This window comes from Pleurodeles waltl, chromosome 3_1 (genome assembly GCF_031143425.1).
Source record: "Pleurodeles waltl isolate 20211129_DDA chromosome 3_1, aPleWal1.hap1.20221129, whole genome shotgun sequence".
Taxonomy (NCBI): domain Eukaryota; kingdom Metazoa; phylum Chordata; class Amphibia; order Caudata; family Salamandridae; genus Pleurodeles; species Pleurodeles waltl.
The window spans coordinates 1,626,330,813-1,626,350,752 of NC_090440.1; the positions used below are offsets into that span (position 1 = coordinate 1,626,330,813).

At 44.8% G+C, this 19,940-nt stretch overlaps 1 protein-coding gene across 1 annotated transcript in view; it reads left to right on the forward strand.

The window, feature by feature from the left end:
- NOSTRIN (nitric oxide synthase trafficking) overlaps nt 1-19,940 on the forward strand; it is a 554,795-nt gene that overhangs the window by 74,155 nt on the left and 460,700 nt on the right. The window contains exons 4-5 of the mRNA XM_069221364.1: nt 3,228-3,290; nt 4,431-4,512. Coding sequence (XP_069077465.1) covers nt 3,228-3,290; nt 4,431-4,512 — 145 coding nt within the window. The remainder of the gene's footprint in view (nt 1-3,227; nt 3,291-4,430; nt 4,513-19,940) is intronic.

Sequence of the window (19,940 nt, forward strand, 5' to 3'; positions counted from 1 at the left end):
AGCCAGCCTCCTACATATTCTACCACTGAGCTGTTTGCAAAAGTATTCTACCCTTTCCCTTGTTCTTTCGATGACGAAATGTTCTTTATGGCGCTCCTGGTCTTGCTGATAAATCAAGGTTAAGTTCTGGATATCCTATTTAGTTACTCCAAACTATGTTTAAAAGAGCTGTCCTGGGCTTGGCAAATAACAGGCTAGGACTTTAATGTTTAAACAATATGAAATCTCAGACTTAGATTTTTTAAATATCTGCCCTGAATATGATGCACTATCCATATAGATATTTCTTTCTACAGCTTACCTCCTAAGATTACTGCCTATCTCAGAAATCCTTCTTTCACTATACCCCTAGAGCCCTGCAGGTAAAATGACCCTTTACCTGCTTACGATTGATTCCTTTCTTTTGTTTCTCAGAATGACCCTCTCCTTACCTTCAATCCTCTACATGTCTTCTATTTCTGAATGTAGTGGTCCTTCAGTCACATGCCGCTCTGTCTTAATCTGTGTTAACATATTTCTATAAAGGGATCACACATCATTTTAAAGCCACAACCTCTCATTCTTTAAAACCCTATCCCTGCAACCTACTAATACTTAACCTCCACAATCCTATTTATCTCACCACCATTTGTCTGGAATTACATGGCCCCAACTAATGATCACATCTAACTGGTATCAATTTTAATCAACCCAAAAAAACTGGGGTAAATGCATAGAACGTTTTTCTTTTCTTGAGCACAAAACTAATCCCAGTCATCTACAATACAACTGGATTTATCACTAACCTTGGGCTCTGGAGTAGTATGCCATTCACTGTAAAGAGCTCCAACACCCCGGGTAGTAAGCACTACATAAATGCAATTACAATTACTATTACATGGCTGAGGAAAATAGTATAAATTTATAGAAACTCTACTGCCATTTTAACTTCCAGAGCACTTTCCATAATCTGTATGAGAACATCATGAGAGAAAACAATTTTCTCTGACACATGATTCATCAAATGCCAAAAGAGGGGCAGCATTTTTAAAAGGGTAAAATCACAAGAGAACTCATGAGAATTCCTAAAATGAGTATAACACCAACAAATTATTTATATTGTGACTGAATTCATTCATGACCATTTACATGTGCTCCTTTTTGTGACTTACAACTTCTGTCATTCACTACTATACATTTCAAATAGGACCATGGCCACATGTCCTGCAATGACTGTCACAACATGTTGCCTATGTTGAGGTCAGACAATCAAGGGGGTAATCCCCTTTGGAATGCCCTCTCTCCCAACATGCCCTTGCCGTGGTTCAGGGTGTGCTCACCCTGCCCCCTTATATTTTCTTAATTTATTTTTCAAGAAGCAAGAAAAATGTCCTAGAGTCCCGTAATCGCTGCCACAACATAATGTTTACGTTCTGCCCAGCTATTCAGGACTATCTTAAGACTCTTTAAATTGGCTAATCGCAATGCATGGACACCAATTTTCATTTGGTTTTGTAGTAATTATTAATATTTCATTGATGCCCACTACTCTCTGTATATAGCTGTACTAGAGGGTGCACCTGTTATTGTAATGTATTGATTTATAAATCTAGAACAAATCCTAATCTTTCACTCACTGTACATCATACTGACCACCTACGGGGTCTTGTTTGTCCCTCCATACCACAACAAATTGATGAAAATGAGAAAGTGAAGCATGTTACATCATTCAGAATGCATGACTGAATACTTGTCTTTGGCAGACTGAATTCTTTAGTGAAATGATCTTTATTAGCACCTTGTAGTTATATGGTTTTGAAATTCCACACTTGGTCTTGGTAAGATGTGGATGTCTGATATAAATGAAAACCAACAAAACAAAAAATTGGAAATCACTCTCATAATGGAATTGCTCTGCATACAGAACAAGAACTGAAAAAAAACATTATTTAGGTCTGAACTAATCATACATGAAGGTTTTCTTTTCATATCTGCCTGATTTGTGTGTGTGTTTTTATTGAAGGGTGGGTGAGGTAATGCAAGAATAAGGCAATCAGTGGATGAACGGATGAAATAGCAATAGGAGAAGTTGATGAATAAGTGAATGTTTGACTACTGAATGGGTGAATTAATTGGTGCATGTGTAAATGAGCATTGATTAGCACTGTGCACATTTTTGGTGTGGAGGTATGTTCCAAATGTGTTCAGTAGTGTCAGTAAAGTTACTGGAGTCAGGCACAGCACTGATCGCAACATATAATAGAAGTGGCCTTAAATAACTCTAAAACTGGCTGGTAAAACGTCTATTACGAACTTTTGCTAATGGCTATGGAGTGTCTACAATAACATGGGTGTTGCAGGGAATCCATGTTCCCCAGTGCAAGATTCTCACCTGAAGTAGTAAAAGACGTACATTATTTAATTGGGTGCCTGGTTGGCGCTGCACCTTCTGCACTTTTTGAATAAGAGATTTTATTGAATTTCCAGCAAACATTATTAACAAATCAGGAACAGTGTTCACTGCCTGCTGCACTTTTGATAACTGCGCCCATGTCCTATTATCTCTCTGTCATTTCTGGGGCGACAGAGGTGTAAACAAGGTATATTGATTTTATGAGAACACAGCTTGACTCGCCTGAGATGCTTCACCCAATATGTGCACTATCTCAAGCACTTGCTGCCCCATTTCCCAAACCTGTATGTTTTTTTTTTTAATTTAATTATTGAAGTTCCCCTTGTTTACACCTTCTTTTTTAAGCAGGTGCTAATTTTTTATGCAAAGCCTGATCTTAGTATATTGGACTTTGCATGAATACATATGTTTTTTTGAACTGATCTGCACCAGTAATGCCCCCTTGCTACAAACCGATGCAAGGAAGTGTACAGAGGATTTTGTACTAATTAAAAAGATACTCTTCTCAATACAAAACACCTTTTGTGCTGGATACTAAATAACATGCACCGCTTTGGTCTGATGGCGTCACTTTGCACCAGATTCAGTAATTCTGGGTGTTGAAGACGAGGTGGGGGGAGTATGTCTCAGATATTCATGAGTGGGAACCATGCAGTCAAGATCTTAGAGCAGTCATGGCCAAGGAGAACTTGAAAGAAGATATGAGTGCTTCAGATTCGTTTGTATTCGGGAAAATATTTAGGATGTTATCTGTAGATGGCTTTATTCTCTTATATTTGAGCGAGCATGTGTGTGGTCAGATATCATATCAAATGTTTTTTTAATATATTTTCAGTGGAATGTATGAAGCATTTGCCTGCGTGTCAGAGGAAATATGCTCTACGGGGGACTTGCATCAGTAAGTATCACCATATAAATTGAGAAAACCAAAGACCAACACAAAATAGCTACAATGTGCAATATGTTTATTTTAATTTTAGCCTTCTTAGTTGTGGATGCTCACCACATCTATAATCCAATGCAACATTGAAAAACAATCACAATTCTAAATTTTGCTTTTAATTCCAAGCTTCCAAAGAATGATCATTATGATCATTAGGATAAGAACTTCCTTTTGCTGATATTCATATATGTTTGCAGTATGACACCGTGATTTAAGGGCTCATCATAAACACAGCAGGATTCCCCGCCGTGTTCATGCTGGCGGTGTAAACATAGATCGCCATCCCCTAGAAGACCCCACTGGCCCTATAATCTTCATTCCACTGGGCCGGCTGGCAGAAGCAGTGTTTCACCCAGCTGGCCCAGCGGAATGCTGGGCCAGGACATTGCCGACGGCTCCACATGGAGCCGTCCTCATTGCCGCAGTGTGGCGGGTGCAGCAGCACCCGTCGCACATATCACTGCCCATAAATCGAGCAGTGACCTGCGCAACGGGGCTGTGCATGGGGGCACTGCATTGCCCAAGTGCATGGGCAGTGTAGGGGCTCCCAGGGGGGGCTTGGAGTACCCCTTCTGCCAGCCTTTCCGTGGGAGGGGGAACCACCGGGAAAAGGCTGGAGGAACAAGGGTTTTCTATCTGGAGGGCGGCGCTGCTTGCAACGCTGCCCTGTCAGATAGAGAAATCCGCCATCGTCAGGCTGCCTGTCCGCGGAAGCCTGGCGGAGGTGGAGGGCCGCCTGTGGCGGTCTTCCCTTGTTTATTATATGCCGGTAATTTCCGCTGCCGCCGGCATGGCGGTCTGGACTGCAATGTTCATAATGAGGCCCTTAGTTTGGAATGATGATGAAGCAGATTCTATTTAGTGTATGCTAAACAAAAACCTGAGTTGGAATCACTTTTGGAAACGCCCAGTTGATGAATCTTGGAGTGGAAAGGTGGGACACTGACTTTTATATTACAGATTGATTCTAGTGACATGTGTAAAGATCACTGTTAATGTGAAACATTTTAATAGACAGTGAAGAAAGAATCAAGTTTAAGTGTACACATAAATGGGTAAATTTGTAATATTTACCAATATTTGCCTTATTTACAGAAAACTTGGGTTGGCTATTCAACAAGAAGCAATAAAGCCAACACTTCATATTTTGCAGGACCATGATAAAAAGAAAAAGTCTGTGAGTATAAGCGTGCATTTTGTCTCACCAGACATAGCTCAAGTGTTATGTTGTTTATCTGATAACAACAGTGCTTGTACCAACCTCAGTCATTGTTAACTGGCTGTTGGTTTAAAAACGTCTTTTATAAGAAGGAACAAGATCTAAAAGTAGCTACACAGTGATCAAACAAGTGATGAAAACAAACATTTAGAGCACTGAAATGTAGTATTCAAATCTCTAAACTCTTCACCTAAAAATAAAGACGTGCCAACAAACATGAGAAACATGAACACAAAGAAAATGATTTTAGAAAAATTCCATATTTTGTGGTTACGGAAATTATTCTTTAGATTAGATGGAACATTATGAGACTGATTTACAAAGGTAAATTTACATGTTTGTGTGAGTTTACGCTTTTTCAGTAGTCACAAAACTGCACTTTAATAGTAAGTTTAGGAGTGCAAACTTTTTAATTTACTTTCATGACTCAAGTCTCAGGTATCCTTCCTTCTTTTATTTTTGCGGGACATTATGTATATTTTTCCATAAAGGCAATGTTACTTACAGGAAGGAAAGATGCAAATAATTGCACATAATCAAATTTGCTGGACCTCCAGGATTATCTATTTCAGTGCGAAACATTCTCATATTGCTATTCTGGACAGTGCGAAAGGGGAAAGATTCCCAATGTGCCTTTCTGAACGTCGAGAAAGGGCAGGAGAGAGACAGAGAGACAACAGCCAAGCATTCAAAATTGCAGTGAAGAAAATGCCTCTAGACTTAGTGCAAATTTAAAAGAAAATGGCACATTCAGTGGGCGATTCTCATGGGAAATCCCTGTGCGAAGTTCCCTGAAAATATAATCTTCTGCCTAGGTGGAAAGGTATGCCCGATGGTATTCCCAAATTCCTGATATAAATATCCATCTGGTAGTAAGATTGAGGAGTCTTCACCCCTCTTTCACAAGGGGGCTGGAGATCCTTACAGCTGCGTTTACAACTATTAAAATTACTACACTTTACTTTACAATTGTATTTCTGAATTGTGTCCATCGATTGAGAAAAACTCAGAATCGAAAAGTAGTAACAAAAAACATTCTCCTGGCTTAAATCACACTCACCATCAAGCACACCCTAGGCTCTACCCCCTTGGGCTATATTTTTATATTCTTTGGGGTATAGTTACTGAGATTTTAAGCCATGTTTGCATCACAAAAGTGACACAAATCAATGCAAAATCTTTTTTTATCTATTTACTTTCCAGCGTAAAATGGCTTTTGTTCTGGAAAATCATGTAAAATTAACACATAGCAGTGCGTAGCGCTGCTTTGCATTACTTACCACCAAGGGGGCCTTCCATGGGTGGTGCATGGGCCTTCTCATGCAACCACCCAGATGTTTGACCCAAAACCCAATTTACTAAAAAAAGAAAACAGAGTTTTGCATCAAAAAATAGCACCCATTCCAACTAGACACTGTTGCAGAGAATTGCTTGTATTTCTCCTTTCATTTCCGACTTTGCATGTGTGCTGCACTGTACAGCACACATGCAAAGTGGGAAAGTTTTAAAGTCAGCCTAAGCATAGTATTTTGTACTGCAAAGCTATCCTTCCAGTGCAAAACCTTTGCTCAACTCAGACAGACACCTTTGCACTATTGTGAAAAGGTGTGTGCGTGGCACATGGCAGCAGATTTTTGCGCCAGGAGTAGGGAGGAGAGTGCCCTATTTCTGTAAATATGGCACTCTCCTGCTCCCTCCTTCTCACGCAGTGCCTTGCTGCTGGTCATGAGTCTCCAAATGAATGTGGAGGGTCACTTATGCTGTTCTCAGGATCCTCCTGTCCAGATGGAAGAGTCTGAAGTATGTGTGTAGGACTGGCTGGATACTTCCAGCACATCTTATGCCAATTGATGACGGTCCTCCCAGTATTTGTGGCACTCCCTGGCTCTTTGGGTGGGAACACCTACTGCTGTGCCACAAGTGGAAATGCCCTGCCATATCACTTTCTCCGTTGGTAAGCTGGGTTTCAAGAACCATGCAAAGCTGAGAAAACTTCTGGAAGGCACACTCCCCAATCATCCCCTGTTTTGCTTCCGAGATTCCTTGCCATTCGGGAGACTTCTGGAGTCAGTGGAGCAGCAGGAAGAACGACGCCTGTGATTTTTGTATTGCTCTGAAATTGCCTATTTCTTGTTCCTGTATGTCACATTCAGACATGGAAAAGCACACTCCTCAAGCAAAAAGTCTCCTCAGATAACAGAGGGAGGTTAGTTTATAAAGAAAATACCTTGCAATGACATTTTCTGCTCAGACTAGTGTCCTGCCAGGGTTTTGCTAGACTTGTTAACCACACTAGGTATGCGCATCAAAGCATAATGTTACACATTTTAATGGAATTAATGTGAGTTTGCAAACCTCTGTCCTGTTTCATGAGGTGGTTGGAGAACTCCGTCTGAACTACAAAGTTCTCTGCCTTCACTATGTAGTTCTCCAGTGCGAAGACATCGACCACGTAGGCGGTTTAAATAAGTGTACTTAAAATTAAAAGGGGAACATATGCCTGAGATTTTGAAAGCCTTTCTTGTCTTATATGAAATATAAATTAAAGTAAACAATTTCGTTATATTTAAAAGTGCATGCATTTGATTTTAAAAAAGTGTAAATCTAATCATTCATGTGGTATGTGTTCTTCTCTTCTGTACTCTACAGAAGGGGGGGCTAGATTATGACTTGAACTTGTTACCGTTTGTGACTAATAAATATATTAATAACGTGTATACAATAATGTGTGATGTTTTAGGGCATGTATATTTATTGTACTGAGACTTTCAAGTTTGGTTGTCACATTGTGGTAGTGCAACAGTGATGCTGATAGATGTGGATGGTGACGTGGCACACCATTAGTTTGTCACACACCTGCAAACCGAGCCTTCTGTTCTTTGTCTCATCCAGGAAACTTGGATGGGAGCATAGTTGAGGGATAAGGTCTACATGTAAGCCTAGCTGCAGGTTGATGTTTCAATACTCAACATGCTTCATTAATCTTTCACACAGCTTCTGTGGGTGCTGCAACACATCCCCTCACACAGACAAGACATCTGAAATGCAACTTGAGGATGCCAACTGTGTGTTTAACATTTCCTCTCATACATATCTGTGCCCTATTTGTACCGCTGTTGAGGTTGTGGGTTGGACGTGTAAGGTGTGAGGAGATAGGGAAAGAAGGTATACTTAGTAGCCTTATGTTACTGACTAACTGACTTACAATAGGTGACTGTCAGAAAATATAACTGTTATGTGTGGACCTTGTAAATGCAGCCAATGCATGCGTCAGTGAAAGAGCCCCTGCCATTGCAGACAGGTTGCATGTTGATGGAGTGCCAATGCTGTCTGTTGCAGAACAAATGCCCCCTATGTCGGAGTGGGAAAATTGCATCATGAGTGCAACCAGTAACACCTAGTTCCTGAAGGAACTGGGGAATGGCATACAATTAATTTCTAGATGTTGCTTTTTTGCCAGCAACTGTAGCTTGGCGACAAAGTGGTGCACTCTGCTGGAGATGCACCTCTTGGAAGCAACACATTTGCCTTGCCTCAGTTATGCTTACATGTCCCCACTCACCATCTGGAAAGATACAATGGCCAGGATCGGGATTGCAGCTAATGTTTTAACATGTGTAGGGATGGCCTGGAGTAGGCTATGGGTGAAGTGAGCTCCTGCTCCAAGTCTGTAAACATGTCAAGGATCACATTAGGGGAGCAACAGTATCTTATAATGGCTGATTTCCATAGCATCCAAAAATGTTCATCTTTAGCTTGTTTATTCTTTCTCTCCTCCTAATATAATTAATCCACAAAATAAGAGACAAGGCAACAACGATACTGACCGACATGGTGAAAAATATTTGTTGATCTTTGGCTTGCTTTCTTATGTGAACAGGCTGTCTGTGATTGATTTATATAGTTTCACCTGGTGGTGGGAGTTCTGTAGTCCTGACAGTTTGCCACCCCCGGTGCTTGCAGTCCTAGATGTGTTGAATGTAAATGACTGCTTTGTGCAATAGCTGTTCTCTGTTCTGGAAGAAATATTTAGTGTTGTGTTGCACTTTTTTGCAAAATAAATAAATGACATTGTGACATAACATTCCATTAAAATGTTTTTCCTTTTTGTTAGAAATGGGGTCTTTGGTTACAGGCAAGATCTTTACAGAACTGTTTCAATAGAGCAACTGAGTACCTTTCAGTTTCCCGAATTTAAACACAGCTCCAGCTGGTGCATCTTCAGATTGAGACATGATGGCAAACAAGTGCCAAGTTCCAAAGGCAGAAAACAAGTTCCCAATGAAGTTCAAAGAAAAGTCACTCAAGGGATCAACAAAACATGGAAGTAGAACAAAAGGAGTCCCACAAGAAAAAAAGCAAAACTCACAAGACAAGCAGTATGTGGTCACGTAGTGGTCTGCACTGAAAACAGGGGTGTACACTTGATCACTGTATGTCAAGTGAAAATACAAGTCCAGTCCCAACCCTGACATCAATGTTAGAAATGGGGTCTTTGGATGGCAGTCAGGTTACCCCTTGTCTAAGCAAAGACCCTCACTCTAGTCAGGGCAAAGGAGAATCACCCTCAGCTAATCCCCACTCACCCCCTTGGTAGCTTGGCACGAGCAGACAGCCTTAACTTCAGAGTGCTAGGTGTAAAGTATTTGTACCAACACACACAGTAACATAATGGAAACCCTACAAAATGACACAACACAGGTTTAGAAAAATAGAACATATTTATATATACAAAACAAGACCAAAACAACAGAAATCCAACATACACAAGTAAAGTTATTGATTAAAAAGCAAAAAAGAGTCTTAAATCCTTGAGAAAACAAGTAAAGCACTGTTAGCATTGAAAAGTACCTGGGTAGCATCAAAATAACAAGCACGGGCGAATGAGCACCGAAAAAGATAAGCGGTGCGTCGATTTCTCACCTGCAAGCGTGCGTCATTCCTCCTTCTCCGGTCGGGTTGGCATGCGTCGTTTTCCCTCCCTTCAGGGGATCGATGCGTCAATCAGGGCAGCACTCAGGTCCGGGCAGGCGTTGCGTAATTTTTCCGTGCCCAGCAAGGTTTGCATTGAAAATCCTGCTGCACGGTATCAGCAAAACCATGCAATGTGGGTTGCGACGCTAACAGCCTCCATCAGCGGGTGTTGTGCTTCATTCTTCCAGCTCCGTGCATCGATTTTCCAGCCGCAATGCCGGTGGAACATCAATTTCTGCCACGAAGCCGGCGGCACGTAGTTTTACAGCTGTGTCTCGGAAAGTGCGTTGAAATTTTGTTCTGCGCGGAAGTCTGTGCGTGGATTTTCAGTCTTGGTCTGCCAGCTTCACCTTCCAAGGCCCCAGGAACTGGATAGGCCACCACTTAGCAGGGCAGGGGTCTCATCAGAGAGTCCAGGTGCTGGCAGAGAGAAGCCTTTGATGGCCCTGAGACTTCAACAACAGGAGGCAAGCTCAGGACAAGCCCTTGGAGATTTCTTTACAATCAGGAAGGCACAAAAAGTCCAGTCTTTGTCCTCTTGCACAGGCAGAAACAGCAACTGCGGGTAGCTCCACAAAGCACAGTCTCAGGCAGGGCAGCACTTCTCCTCAGCTCTTCTTCAGGCAGAGGTTCCTCTTGATGTCCAGAAGTGATCTAAATCTGTGGTTTTGGGTGCCCTTCTTATACCCATTTTGGCCTTTGAAGTAGGCTTACTTCAAAGGAAAGTCTCTCTTGTTTGTGAAATCCTGCATTGCCCAGGCCTGGCCCCAGACACACACCTGGGGGTTGGAGACTGCATTGTGTGAGGGCAAGCACAGCCCTTTCAGGTGAAGTGACCACTCCTCCCCTCCCTCCTAGCACAGATGGCTCATCAGGATATGCAGGCTACACCCTAGCTCCCTTCCCTTTGTGTCACTGTCTAGTGAGAGGTGCAAACAGGCCCACTGTCAAACTGACCCAAACAGGGAATCCACAAACAGACAGAGTCACAGAATGGTTTAAGCAAGAAAATGCCTACTTTCTAAAAGTGGCATTTTCAAACACACAATCTTAAAACCAGCTTTACTAAAAGATGTATTTTTCAATTGTGAGCTCAGAGACCCCAAACTCCACATGTCTATCTGCTCCCAAAGGGAATCCACGCTATGCTCATTTTTAAAGGTAGCCCTAATGTTAACCTATGGGAGTGATAGGCCTTGCAATAGTGAAAAACGAATTTGGCAATATTTCACTGTCAGGACATATAAAACACCTTAGTATATGTCCTACCTTAAACATACACTGCACCCTGCCCATGGAGCTACCTAGGGCTAAAACTGTACACATAGACACTGTTGCAGGTCTGAGCCATGTTTACAGGGCTACTAATGTGGGTGGCACAGCCAGTGCTGCAGGCTCACTAGTAGCATTTGATTTACAGGCCCTGGGCACCTCTAGTGCACTATACTAGGGACTTACCAGTTAATCAAATATGCTGATCATGGAAATCCAATCAACAAAGAGAGCATATGCACTTTAGCACTGGCGGAGAGTTCTAAAGCCAACAAAAACAGGTCAGAAAAAATAGGAGGCAGGAGGCAAAAAGATTGGGGATGACCCTGCATAAGGAAAAAAGTCCAACACTTTTATTTTCCATTTTTTTAAGGTGTGGTGCTTGTGTTATTTCTGGCCACCCTTGATTACAATGAGAGTGCTTTGCAATACTTGAGATTGGTCATGTGTGACTTGCTCCTATGATTGATTGAAGTAGCTTTGAACCTGATGTGTCAGTAGCATGATGTATTAGATGTAGGTGTAAATGAGCTGAATAGAAACTGGCTTACTCCTTTTGGGGGGGGTGGTTTAGTATTTGAATGAGCCTCCTTTAACCCCTTCATAACTACTCATTTACTTGTGCTGTACTTGTAGTGAGAATTCTGTGCATAAGAAATAGGGCAAGCATGGGCCGAGATCTCTGGCCAAAAATTTGTGAATAGCATTTGTCAGTATGTAAAGTAGTACTACTAGAGTACTATTTTACATACTCAAAAATAATTTTGTGAATAGGCCTTTCAGAATGAAATTCAATTTAGTTCCAAAACCTAAAGCGACAGATGAAGACTTTGAGGTCTATTTGCAAAAGCATTTCTTTTGACAGTTGTTGGATGGAAATAGCTTGTTAATAAACATTGTTTGCTTTGTAACATGAATAATGTGTATTAAAAAAAACAACAATGCACATTACAAAACCATATTTTCCCTACATTGGCCAAACTAGGCATAGAATTCACCTTGGAAATTTAACACAGCCATGTTTTCGCCTTTTATTCTGACACTGCATACAGCAACATGTGCACTAATGCCTTGTGATGACACTCGGTAAACTCGAAGAAAGCTGACTTGTAACAATCCAAGGTATCTGCCTACTCGATCAGTGTGGGCTCATTCATTTTATGGTTCTGTTATTGTTTTGTGAAACTAGATTTGTACTGTCACATCTGATGACATTAGCCCAGAGTCACTTTAATATTAATTTAGGGGAAGGTGGTAGGATGGTGTTAGGGGTTGGTTTTTAGCGACTGATGTAATAATTGTGTATTGTGATTTATCAAAACAATTATACATTTTTTTCAACCTATGCTGACTGAGCAATGTTCAGTGCAAATGTACTTATAACAAGTAATACATCTTGTGGTGAGACAGTTTTCTTTTGGCTCAGACTTAAAGAGCAAACATATGTTAGTCTGTATCATGATTTTAACTTATGATGTTTTGCTACATTTGACTGAACGTTATGCCAATTCCCTATATTGGTTTACTGATGACTGATTATGTTTGTCTTCTCTAATGCATTTTAATATTTAATGAACCTTTATGGTTTTACTTTTACTTGACTGAAGAAGGCATATTTAATTAAAAATGCTGCCTGTTTTACTTGATTAGCTGACCACAGCATATCCACCAGCTCTCTGTGTTGTAATTTCTAAATGAAATGATTATATGGGCAGTTGTGGAGGAATGAATAGCACCGACCATGAAAGTAGGGGTTCATTATGACAGTGCAGCTGCATTTCATTCTTCATTATGTTTTAAAAAGTCAAACACATTTTGTATCATAAACAAACACATCTTCTCGCTTATACATCAGATGTAATGGTGATCTGTCCTTCCTCAACAAATCACATAAAAGTTGATTCCGTGATTTCTCACTTTTCATTCACATGGTAACTAGTTGTAAACTGATTTTTACACCACAGGCAGGCAGATGTCTTTAACATTTGCTGGAATTGTGGTTGGCTTTGCACATTTCTTGATTTTCTTCAATATTGACATTTGATTGAGCAGAACTTGTGCTGGCCCCCTTTTGAAGTAGCTCTTATGCTCATAAAGAATAGAGGCATTTTTAAAGCAGGTTCACTGTCAAATAAAGTATGAAGAGAGTTTGCATAGTGTATTGGTAGGAAGGGATTTTTCATTGTAAAGTCATTGTCATAAACAATATGAAATGTTTTTTACTGTAAACATTCTGATAAATGAAATAGGAAGTGGTTTTAAATCGTGAGCTGTCTGACAAACACAATAGGAGGGAATTTCACATTGCGAACAGGGTGACAAACATGCATCTGTACATAGCTTAATCCTGACATATCGGTTTTCACAGATCTGTGATTAAGCAGGGACAAGAACGGTGTGGTTTCCACTGTGTAACTTTGTAATAGTATGTAGTTGTGTTGGAATTAACGGTTTGTCCTTTTTAAAAATAAGAGTAGTGGCCATCCATTAACTGACCAAGTGTTAGTGTGTGCTTCTCAGAGTTCTTAGTTTCTAATCCACACCACATTGCTAAGAGTTGGACTGTTTTGGACTTACCCCAATATCTTAGTGCTGAATGGGGATGCTTTGTGTTCAGTTTGAGACCCTTAATAAAGTCATGTAAGACCTCAGCAGTAAAAGGTTTCAGTTGTCACAAATGGAAACCACGGACAACAATAAGCAATGAGAATTGACAACAATTTGAACCAAGTAACCCCCTACTATCATGAGACCCCCTGGACCGAACCAGTTCCTTGAGTCATGTATAAACTGTAATGGAGGTGCATTTTGTTTCCCACTGCCTCATTAGAAATATTCTCTTTTCCTGTCCATTTCCCAAGTGCTCCCTAATGTGGCAGCACAAGCTCCAATAGCTGCAGTACTGTCTGCATCTGCAACAGTGTTACATGCCACATTTACCAGCAGCTGCAGGGCCAGTACAAAGAGGAATGGCACTCAGGATTGCCTCCTTCTAAGATGGCTGCTGCATCCCAACATATTGGTGGGCAATATATGTTGCAGTAAACAACAGCCTAGCCGATGTGTCGTGCCCCCTGCCCTTTCCAGAGTGGGGATTGTTTTGCGTAATATTTTGACCACTGCTGGGCTTTCCCAAAAAACACTACTCCTCCACCCCAGTGAGCAATAACTGTATATGCTGGTTTATTAAGTAGGTGCATGCGGCTTTTTTGGGTGTATGCATAAGTGTGTGGTCTTTATTACATGAGCAGTGTAGTGTTCTTGCCTATTGAAGATCTACTTGTTCCCATCAAGCTGACTGTACCACACATACACCCTGCCTGTGAAGGGCACTTTAAGGTAGGTGTGCATACATGCAAGTGAGTGGGAGTGGCTTCGGGTTCGATCCTCTGTGGCTAACAAAAGCAAGGGTGGATACCTGCTTGAAACTGATGTGGGTCAATCATGTGAGGTCGGAGGAAAAGCTCCAGAGCATTGTGTCGTATTTTGGAAGAATCAGGGGGTGATGCAAGAATGAGTCAAAGGTTCAGTAAAGAGACATTTGAGTACAAGAATGAGTGACTCAATGCAAGGATGATGAACGACTGAGTTCATCGTACATGTATAAGTGACCTCTTAGATGGAAGTAGCAAGGAACTTTGAGAGATAACGTAATAGCTTTGGTCATGCATGTTATTGCAGCCTTACAGTCTCACATCATCACCTTATATATATTGCTATAGCTATAGCTATATAACACAATCCCCCTATTTAAATCATATTTGTAAGGGCACTTGTTTTGGTGTCTTTTATAATTTCCTGCCTAAATACCAATTTTGGGCCGGGCATGCAAAGCCCTTTTGCCGTCACAGTCCTATGATTTTGAAAATCACAGGTGTTGTGACTGAAAAAGGGCTTTTCATAATCTACAGATAACATTTTGTGAGTGGTCAAATTCTTCCTGGTTCATAAAACAGTATTGTGATCAATTCTGAGTCACACAAAGGAGGGGACTTAAAAGAGACTTCTCCCCTATTTCTGATTCAGAAAGGACTAAGGGGGTCATTACAACCCTGGCGGACGGTGTTAAAGCTGCGGTAATACCGCAAACAGGCCAGCGGACAAAAAAAGGGAATTACGACCCTGGCAGAAACCGCCAACTAAGACAGCCACTTTAACACACCGCCCGCCACGGCGGTACAGAGAAACAGTGCGGCGGGCACCGCCAACAGACAGGCGGAAGACAATGTACCGCCCACACTATCACAACACACCAATCCGCCACCTTTTCCGGGGCGGATTCACCGTGGATAAAAACACAGCGGAAACAGCTTTTGCTATGGGAAAACGCTCACCTCAACACATCCCACGAAGAACAAGGACACCATGGAGCCGGAACTACAAATACTCCCTGCCCTTGTCTTTCTGCTCATCTACGACCAACAGCGACGTAGGCGCAGAACATACCGGTGAGTACTGCACCTACGACACGGGGGAGAGGGGGAGGCAAAAGTTAGGGGGACACCCACCAAACACCCCCACCCTCGCATATCACAACATACACACCAATGCAGTCACAAAAAGAACAGAACCCACAATCCCCCCAGAAGAATGAAAACACAAAGCGAATTGCGGTCAAACTTTGTATTGTGCCAATATACTACTCCTAAAAAAATATACTGATATATATCACGAAATCTGTCAAAAATAAATGTACAATACAAGAAGTAGTGCAGATATGTACACAACAATGTCCGTGCACAAACAGTCCAAAAATGCATGGGCGACACCCACAATAGAAACCTGACCAAAATCCGAGAGAACACTGCCGGGGCATCAGATAGAAACAATACAGGCACCTCAGGGGGAAGGGAAGGGAAGAGGCACCTCAGCCACATGAATGCGAAGCCAGATCCACGACGGGGCTCCATGCCCATTGATGTATCCTGGGGAGTGCAAAGCCACAGTCTCTCAAGTCTTTACAGTGGGTGGTTTGCCCACTGTGCCATCCTGGGGAGTGCAAAGCCACAGTCTCTCAAGTCTCACAAGTGGGTGGTTTGCCCACTGTGCCATCCTGGGGAGTGCAAAGACACAGTTTCTCAAGTCTTTACAGTGAGTGGTTTGCCCACTGTACCATCCTGGGGAGTGCAAAGCTACAGTCTCTCAAGTCTCTACAGTAGGTGGGTTGCCCACTGTGCCATCCTGGGGAGTGCAAAGCCACATCTTCGCAAGTAGATGCAGTTCCCTACTGGTACTGGGTGGGACTGGTGCCCAGACAGGATGAGTCTCCCCGTGAAAGTACATGTCCTGTCACAGTCCCAGCTGCACATGGGAGAACGATGCCTGATGTGTCGGACTATTCATACCCACACGGTCTTTGGCCTGTTCAGCGGTGCTTTGTCATGGCGGTCTTGGACTTGTTCAGCGGTCTTCACCATGGCGGTCTTTGCCCTGTTCAGCGGTGCTTTGCCATGGCAGCCTTTGGCCTGTTCAGCGGTGCTTTGCCATGGCGGTCTTGGCCTTGTTCAGCGGTCTTCACCATGGCGGTCTTTGCCCTGTTCAGCGGTGCTTTGACATGGCAGTCTTTGGCCTGTTCAGCGGTGCTTTGCCATGGCGGTCTTGGCCTTGTTCAGCGGTCTTCACCATGGCGGTCTTTGCCCTGTTCAGCGGTCTTCACCATGGCAGTTTTTGGCCTGTTCAGCGGTGCTTTGCCATGGCGGTCTTGGCCTTGTTCAGCAGTCTTCACCATGGAGGTCTCTGCCCTGTTCAGCGGTGCTTTGCCATGGCAGTCTTTGGCCTGTTCAGCGGTGCTTTGCCATGGCGGTCTTGGCCTTGTTCAGCAGTCTTCACTATGGCGGTCTTTGCCCTGTTCAGCAGTGCTTTGACATGGCAGTCTTTGGCCTGTTCAGCGGTGCTTTGCCATGGCAGTCTTTGGCCTGTTCAGCGGTGCTTTGTCATGGCGGTCTTGGACTTGTTCAGCGGTCTTCACCATCACGGTCTTTGCCCTATTCAGCAGTGCTTTGCCATGGCAGTCTTTGGCCTGTTCAGCAGTGCTTTGCCATGGCGGTCTTGGCCTTGTTCAGCGGTCTTCACCATGGCGGTCTTTGCCCTGTTCAGCGGTGCTTTGACATGGCAGTCTTTGGCCTGTTCAGAGGGGCTTTGCCATGGCGGTCTTGGCCTTGTTCAGCGGTCTTCACCATGGCGGTCTTTGCCCTGTTCAGCGGTCTTCACCATGGCAGTCTTTGGCCTGTTCAGCGGTGCTTTGCCATGGCGGTCTTGGCCTTGTTCAGCGGTCTTCACTATGGCGGTCTTTGCCCTGTTCAGCGGTGCTTTGCCATGGCAGTCTTTGGCCTGTTCAGCGGTGCTTTGCCATGGCGGTCTTGGCCTTGTTCAGCGATCTTCACCATGGCGGTCTTTGCCCTGTTCAGCGGTGCTTTGACATGGCAGTCTTTGGCCTGTTCAGCGGTGCTTTGCCATGGCAGTCTTTGGCCTGTTCAGCGGTGCTTTGTCATGGCGGTCTTGGCCTTGTTCAGCGGTCTTCACCATGGCGGTCTTTGCCCTGTTCAGCGGTCTTCACCATGGCAGTCTTTGGCCTGTTCAGCGGTGCTTTGCCATGGCTGTCTTGGCCTTGTTCAGCGGTCTTCACCATGGCGGTCTTTGCCCTGTTCATCGGTGCTTTGCCATGGCAGTCTTTGGCCTGTTCAGCAGTGCTTTGCCATGGCGGTCTTGGCCTTGTTCAGCGGTCTTCACCATGGCGGTCTTTGCCCTGTTCAGCGGTGCTTTGACATGGCAGTCTTTGGCCTGTCCAGCGGTGCTTTGCCATGGCGGTCTTGGCCTTGTTCAGCGGTCTTCACCATGGCAGTCTTTGGCCTGTTCAGCGGTGCTTTGCCATGGCGGTCTTGGCCTTGTTCAGCGGTCTTCACCATGGCGGTCTTTGCCCTGTTCAGCGGTGCTTTGACATGGCGTTCTGGTACGGATATTGGTGTGTGGCATGACGAACTCCACACTGGACGTTGGTATGTGGCATGACGAACTCCACACTGGACATTGGTGTGTGGCATGACAAACTCCACACTGGACATTGGTGTGTGGCATGACGAACTCCACACTGGACATTGGGGTGTGGCATGACGAACTCCATACTGGACATTGGGGTGTGGCATGACGAACTCCACACTGGACATTGGTGTGTTGCATGACGAACTCCATACTAGACGTTGGTGTGTGGCATGACGAACTCCACACTGGACATTGGTGTGTTGCATGACAAACTCCATACTGGACGTTGGTGTGTGGCTTGACGTTCCATCATTGCCCAGCGGGGCTGTGGGATTCTGGACCCTCCTGGACACTGACTCCGGCGGTGGTGTCCTGACCAGTGATGATACTTGGGCCCTCCTGGGCTATGACTCCGGCGGTGGTCTCCTGACCAGTAACGATACTTGGGCCCTCCTGGGCACTGACTCTGGCGGTGGTCTCCTGACCAGTGACGATACTTGGGCCCTCCTCGGCTATGACTCTGGCGGTGGTTTCTGGACCAGTGACGATACTTGGGCCCTCCTGGGCTATGACTCTGGCGGTGGTTTCGGGACCAGTAACGATACTTGGGCCCTCCTGGGCTATGACTCTGGCAGTGGTTTCGGGACCAGTAACGACGGTGCTGGCGGTTGTGTTTGGACCGCCGGAAATGATGGCGCACTTCTCCGCCGTGACACTCACAACAGGTTGGGGAGACTTCCTCGGGACCTTCCCCACCTTCTTTGGAGTTACAGATGACTCACCAATCGCCTTCGATCCGATTTAACTTTTTGTCCCACCAGGAGTCTTGACGCGGTCCCGTCGTCCACTCTCCAATTTCAGAGCCTTTACGGGGGGGGGGACTGACAGTGCCTTGGCTCCGGATCCTACTGCCTGCCCTGGTGGACGGGGCACTCCAAAAACCTGGTACACGCACCACTGATACTGGAGGCTTTTTGGCTGAGGCGCTATGACGGGACTGATGAACTGGAGGGGGGGGGGGCAAAAAGGTCAATTTCACAGAGGGCCAGTTCATGACGGACACTCGGATGGGTAGCTGGAGGGGGTCTGGGAGTGGAGGAAGAGGAGGTGGTTGTAGGAGGTGTCACTTTAGCTGTATTGGGTGCAGGTGCAGGTCCTGGAGGCTGTCGTGAGGTGGATGGATGTTGGGTGAGTGATTGCCGGCGTTTGGGTACTTTGGGAGGGGGCTTCACAGACACACTGGGAGAGGACACAGGGGACATGTAAATGGCAGTGGAGGTGGTGAGTGCAGGTGAGCGGCTTGTGGTGCTGGGTGTCCTGGTGCGAGTCCTAGTGCCTGTAGATGTGGTGCATGCAGGTGTGTGTGTAGACGAGACTGGGAGGGAGGAGGGAGAAGAGGAGGAGGGGGACACAGTGGAGACAGTGGATGTTGCTGTGTCTGTATGGGTGTGATGCTTGTGTGAGTGCCTGTGGTGTGTGTGGTGCCTATGTTTGCTTGAGCTACTTGTGTGTGTTGACTTGTGTGCCTGCTATTCTGTAGGTGTGCTTGGGATGGGCTGGGGTACAGGGGATTGGGTCTGGGTGGAGGAAGTTGGAGGGGGGAGGCTGGACACAGGGACAAAGGCTGCCATCAGTGCTGAGGCCAGAGATTGCAGGGTTCGCTGAAGGACAGCCTGACCAGAATTAATGCCTTCCAGGAATGCATTACCGTGTTGCAACTCTCGTTCTACACCCTGGATGGCATTCACAATGGTAGACTGCCCAACAGTTAGTGACCTGAGGAGGTCAATGGCCTCCTCACTGAGGGCAGCAGAGGTGACAGGGCAGGTGCTGAGGTGCCTGGGGCGAAGGTGATGCCCACCCTCCTGGGTGAGCGGGCACGGGGCGAACGCTGAGGGGCTGCTGGGAGGGCGGTGCTGATAGGGGAGGTGGCAGCTGTACCTGTAGAAGTGGGGTGCACAGATGGTGCCGCCCCCACAGGGGAGCTCCCATCGGCGGACGAGTCTGTATCGCTGTTTGGTGATCCTGTGGCTGACGTGAAGCTCCCCTCGCCCTCCGTCCCACTGGTGAATTCCGAGTCTGTGGTGTGGCCCTCCATGGCCATGTGGGATGCAGCTCCCTCGTGCTCCAGTGCCACTGTACCTCCGCCTGTTGATGCTGAT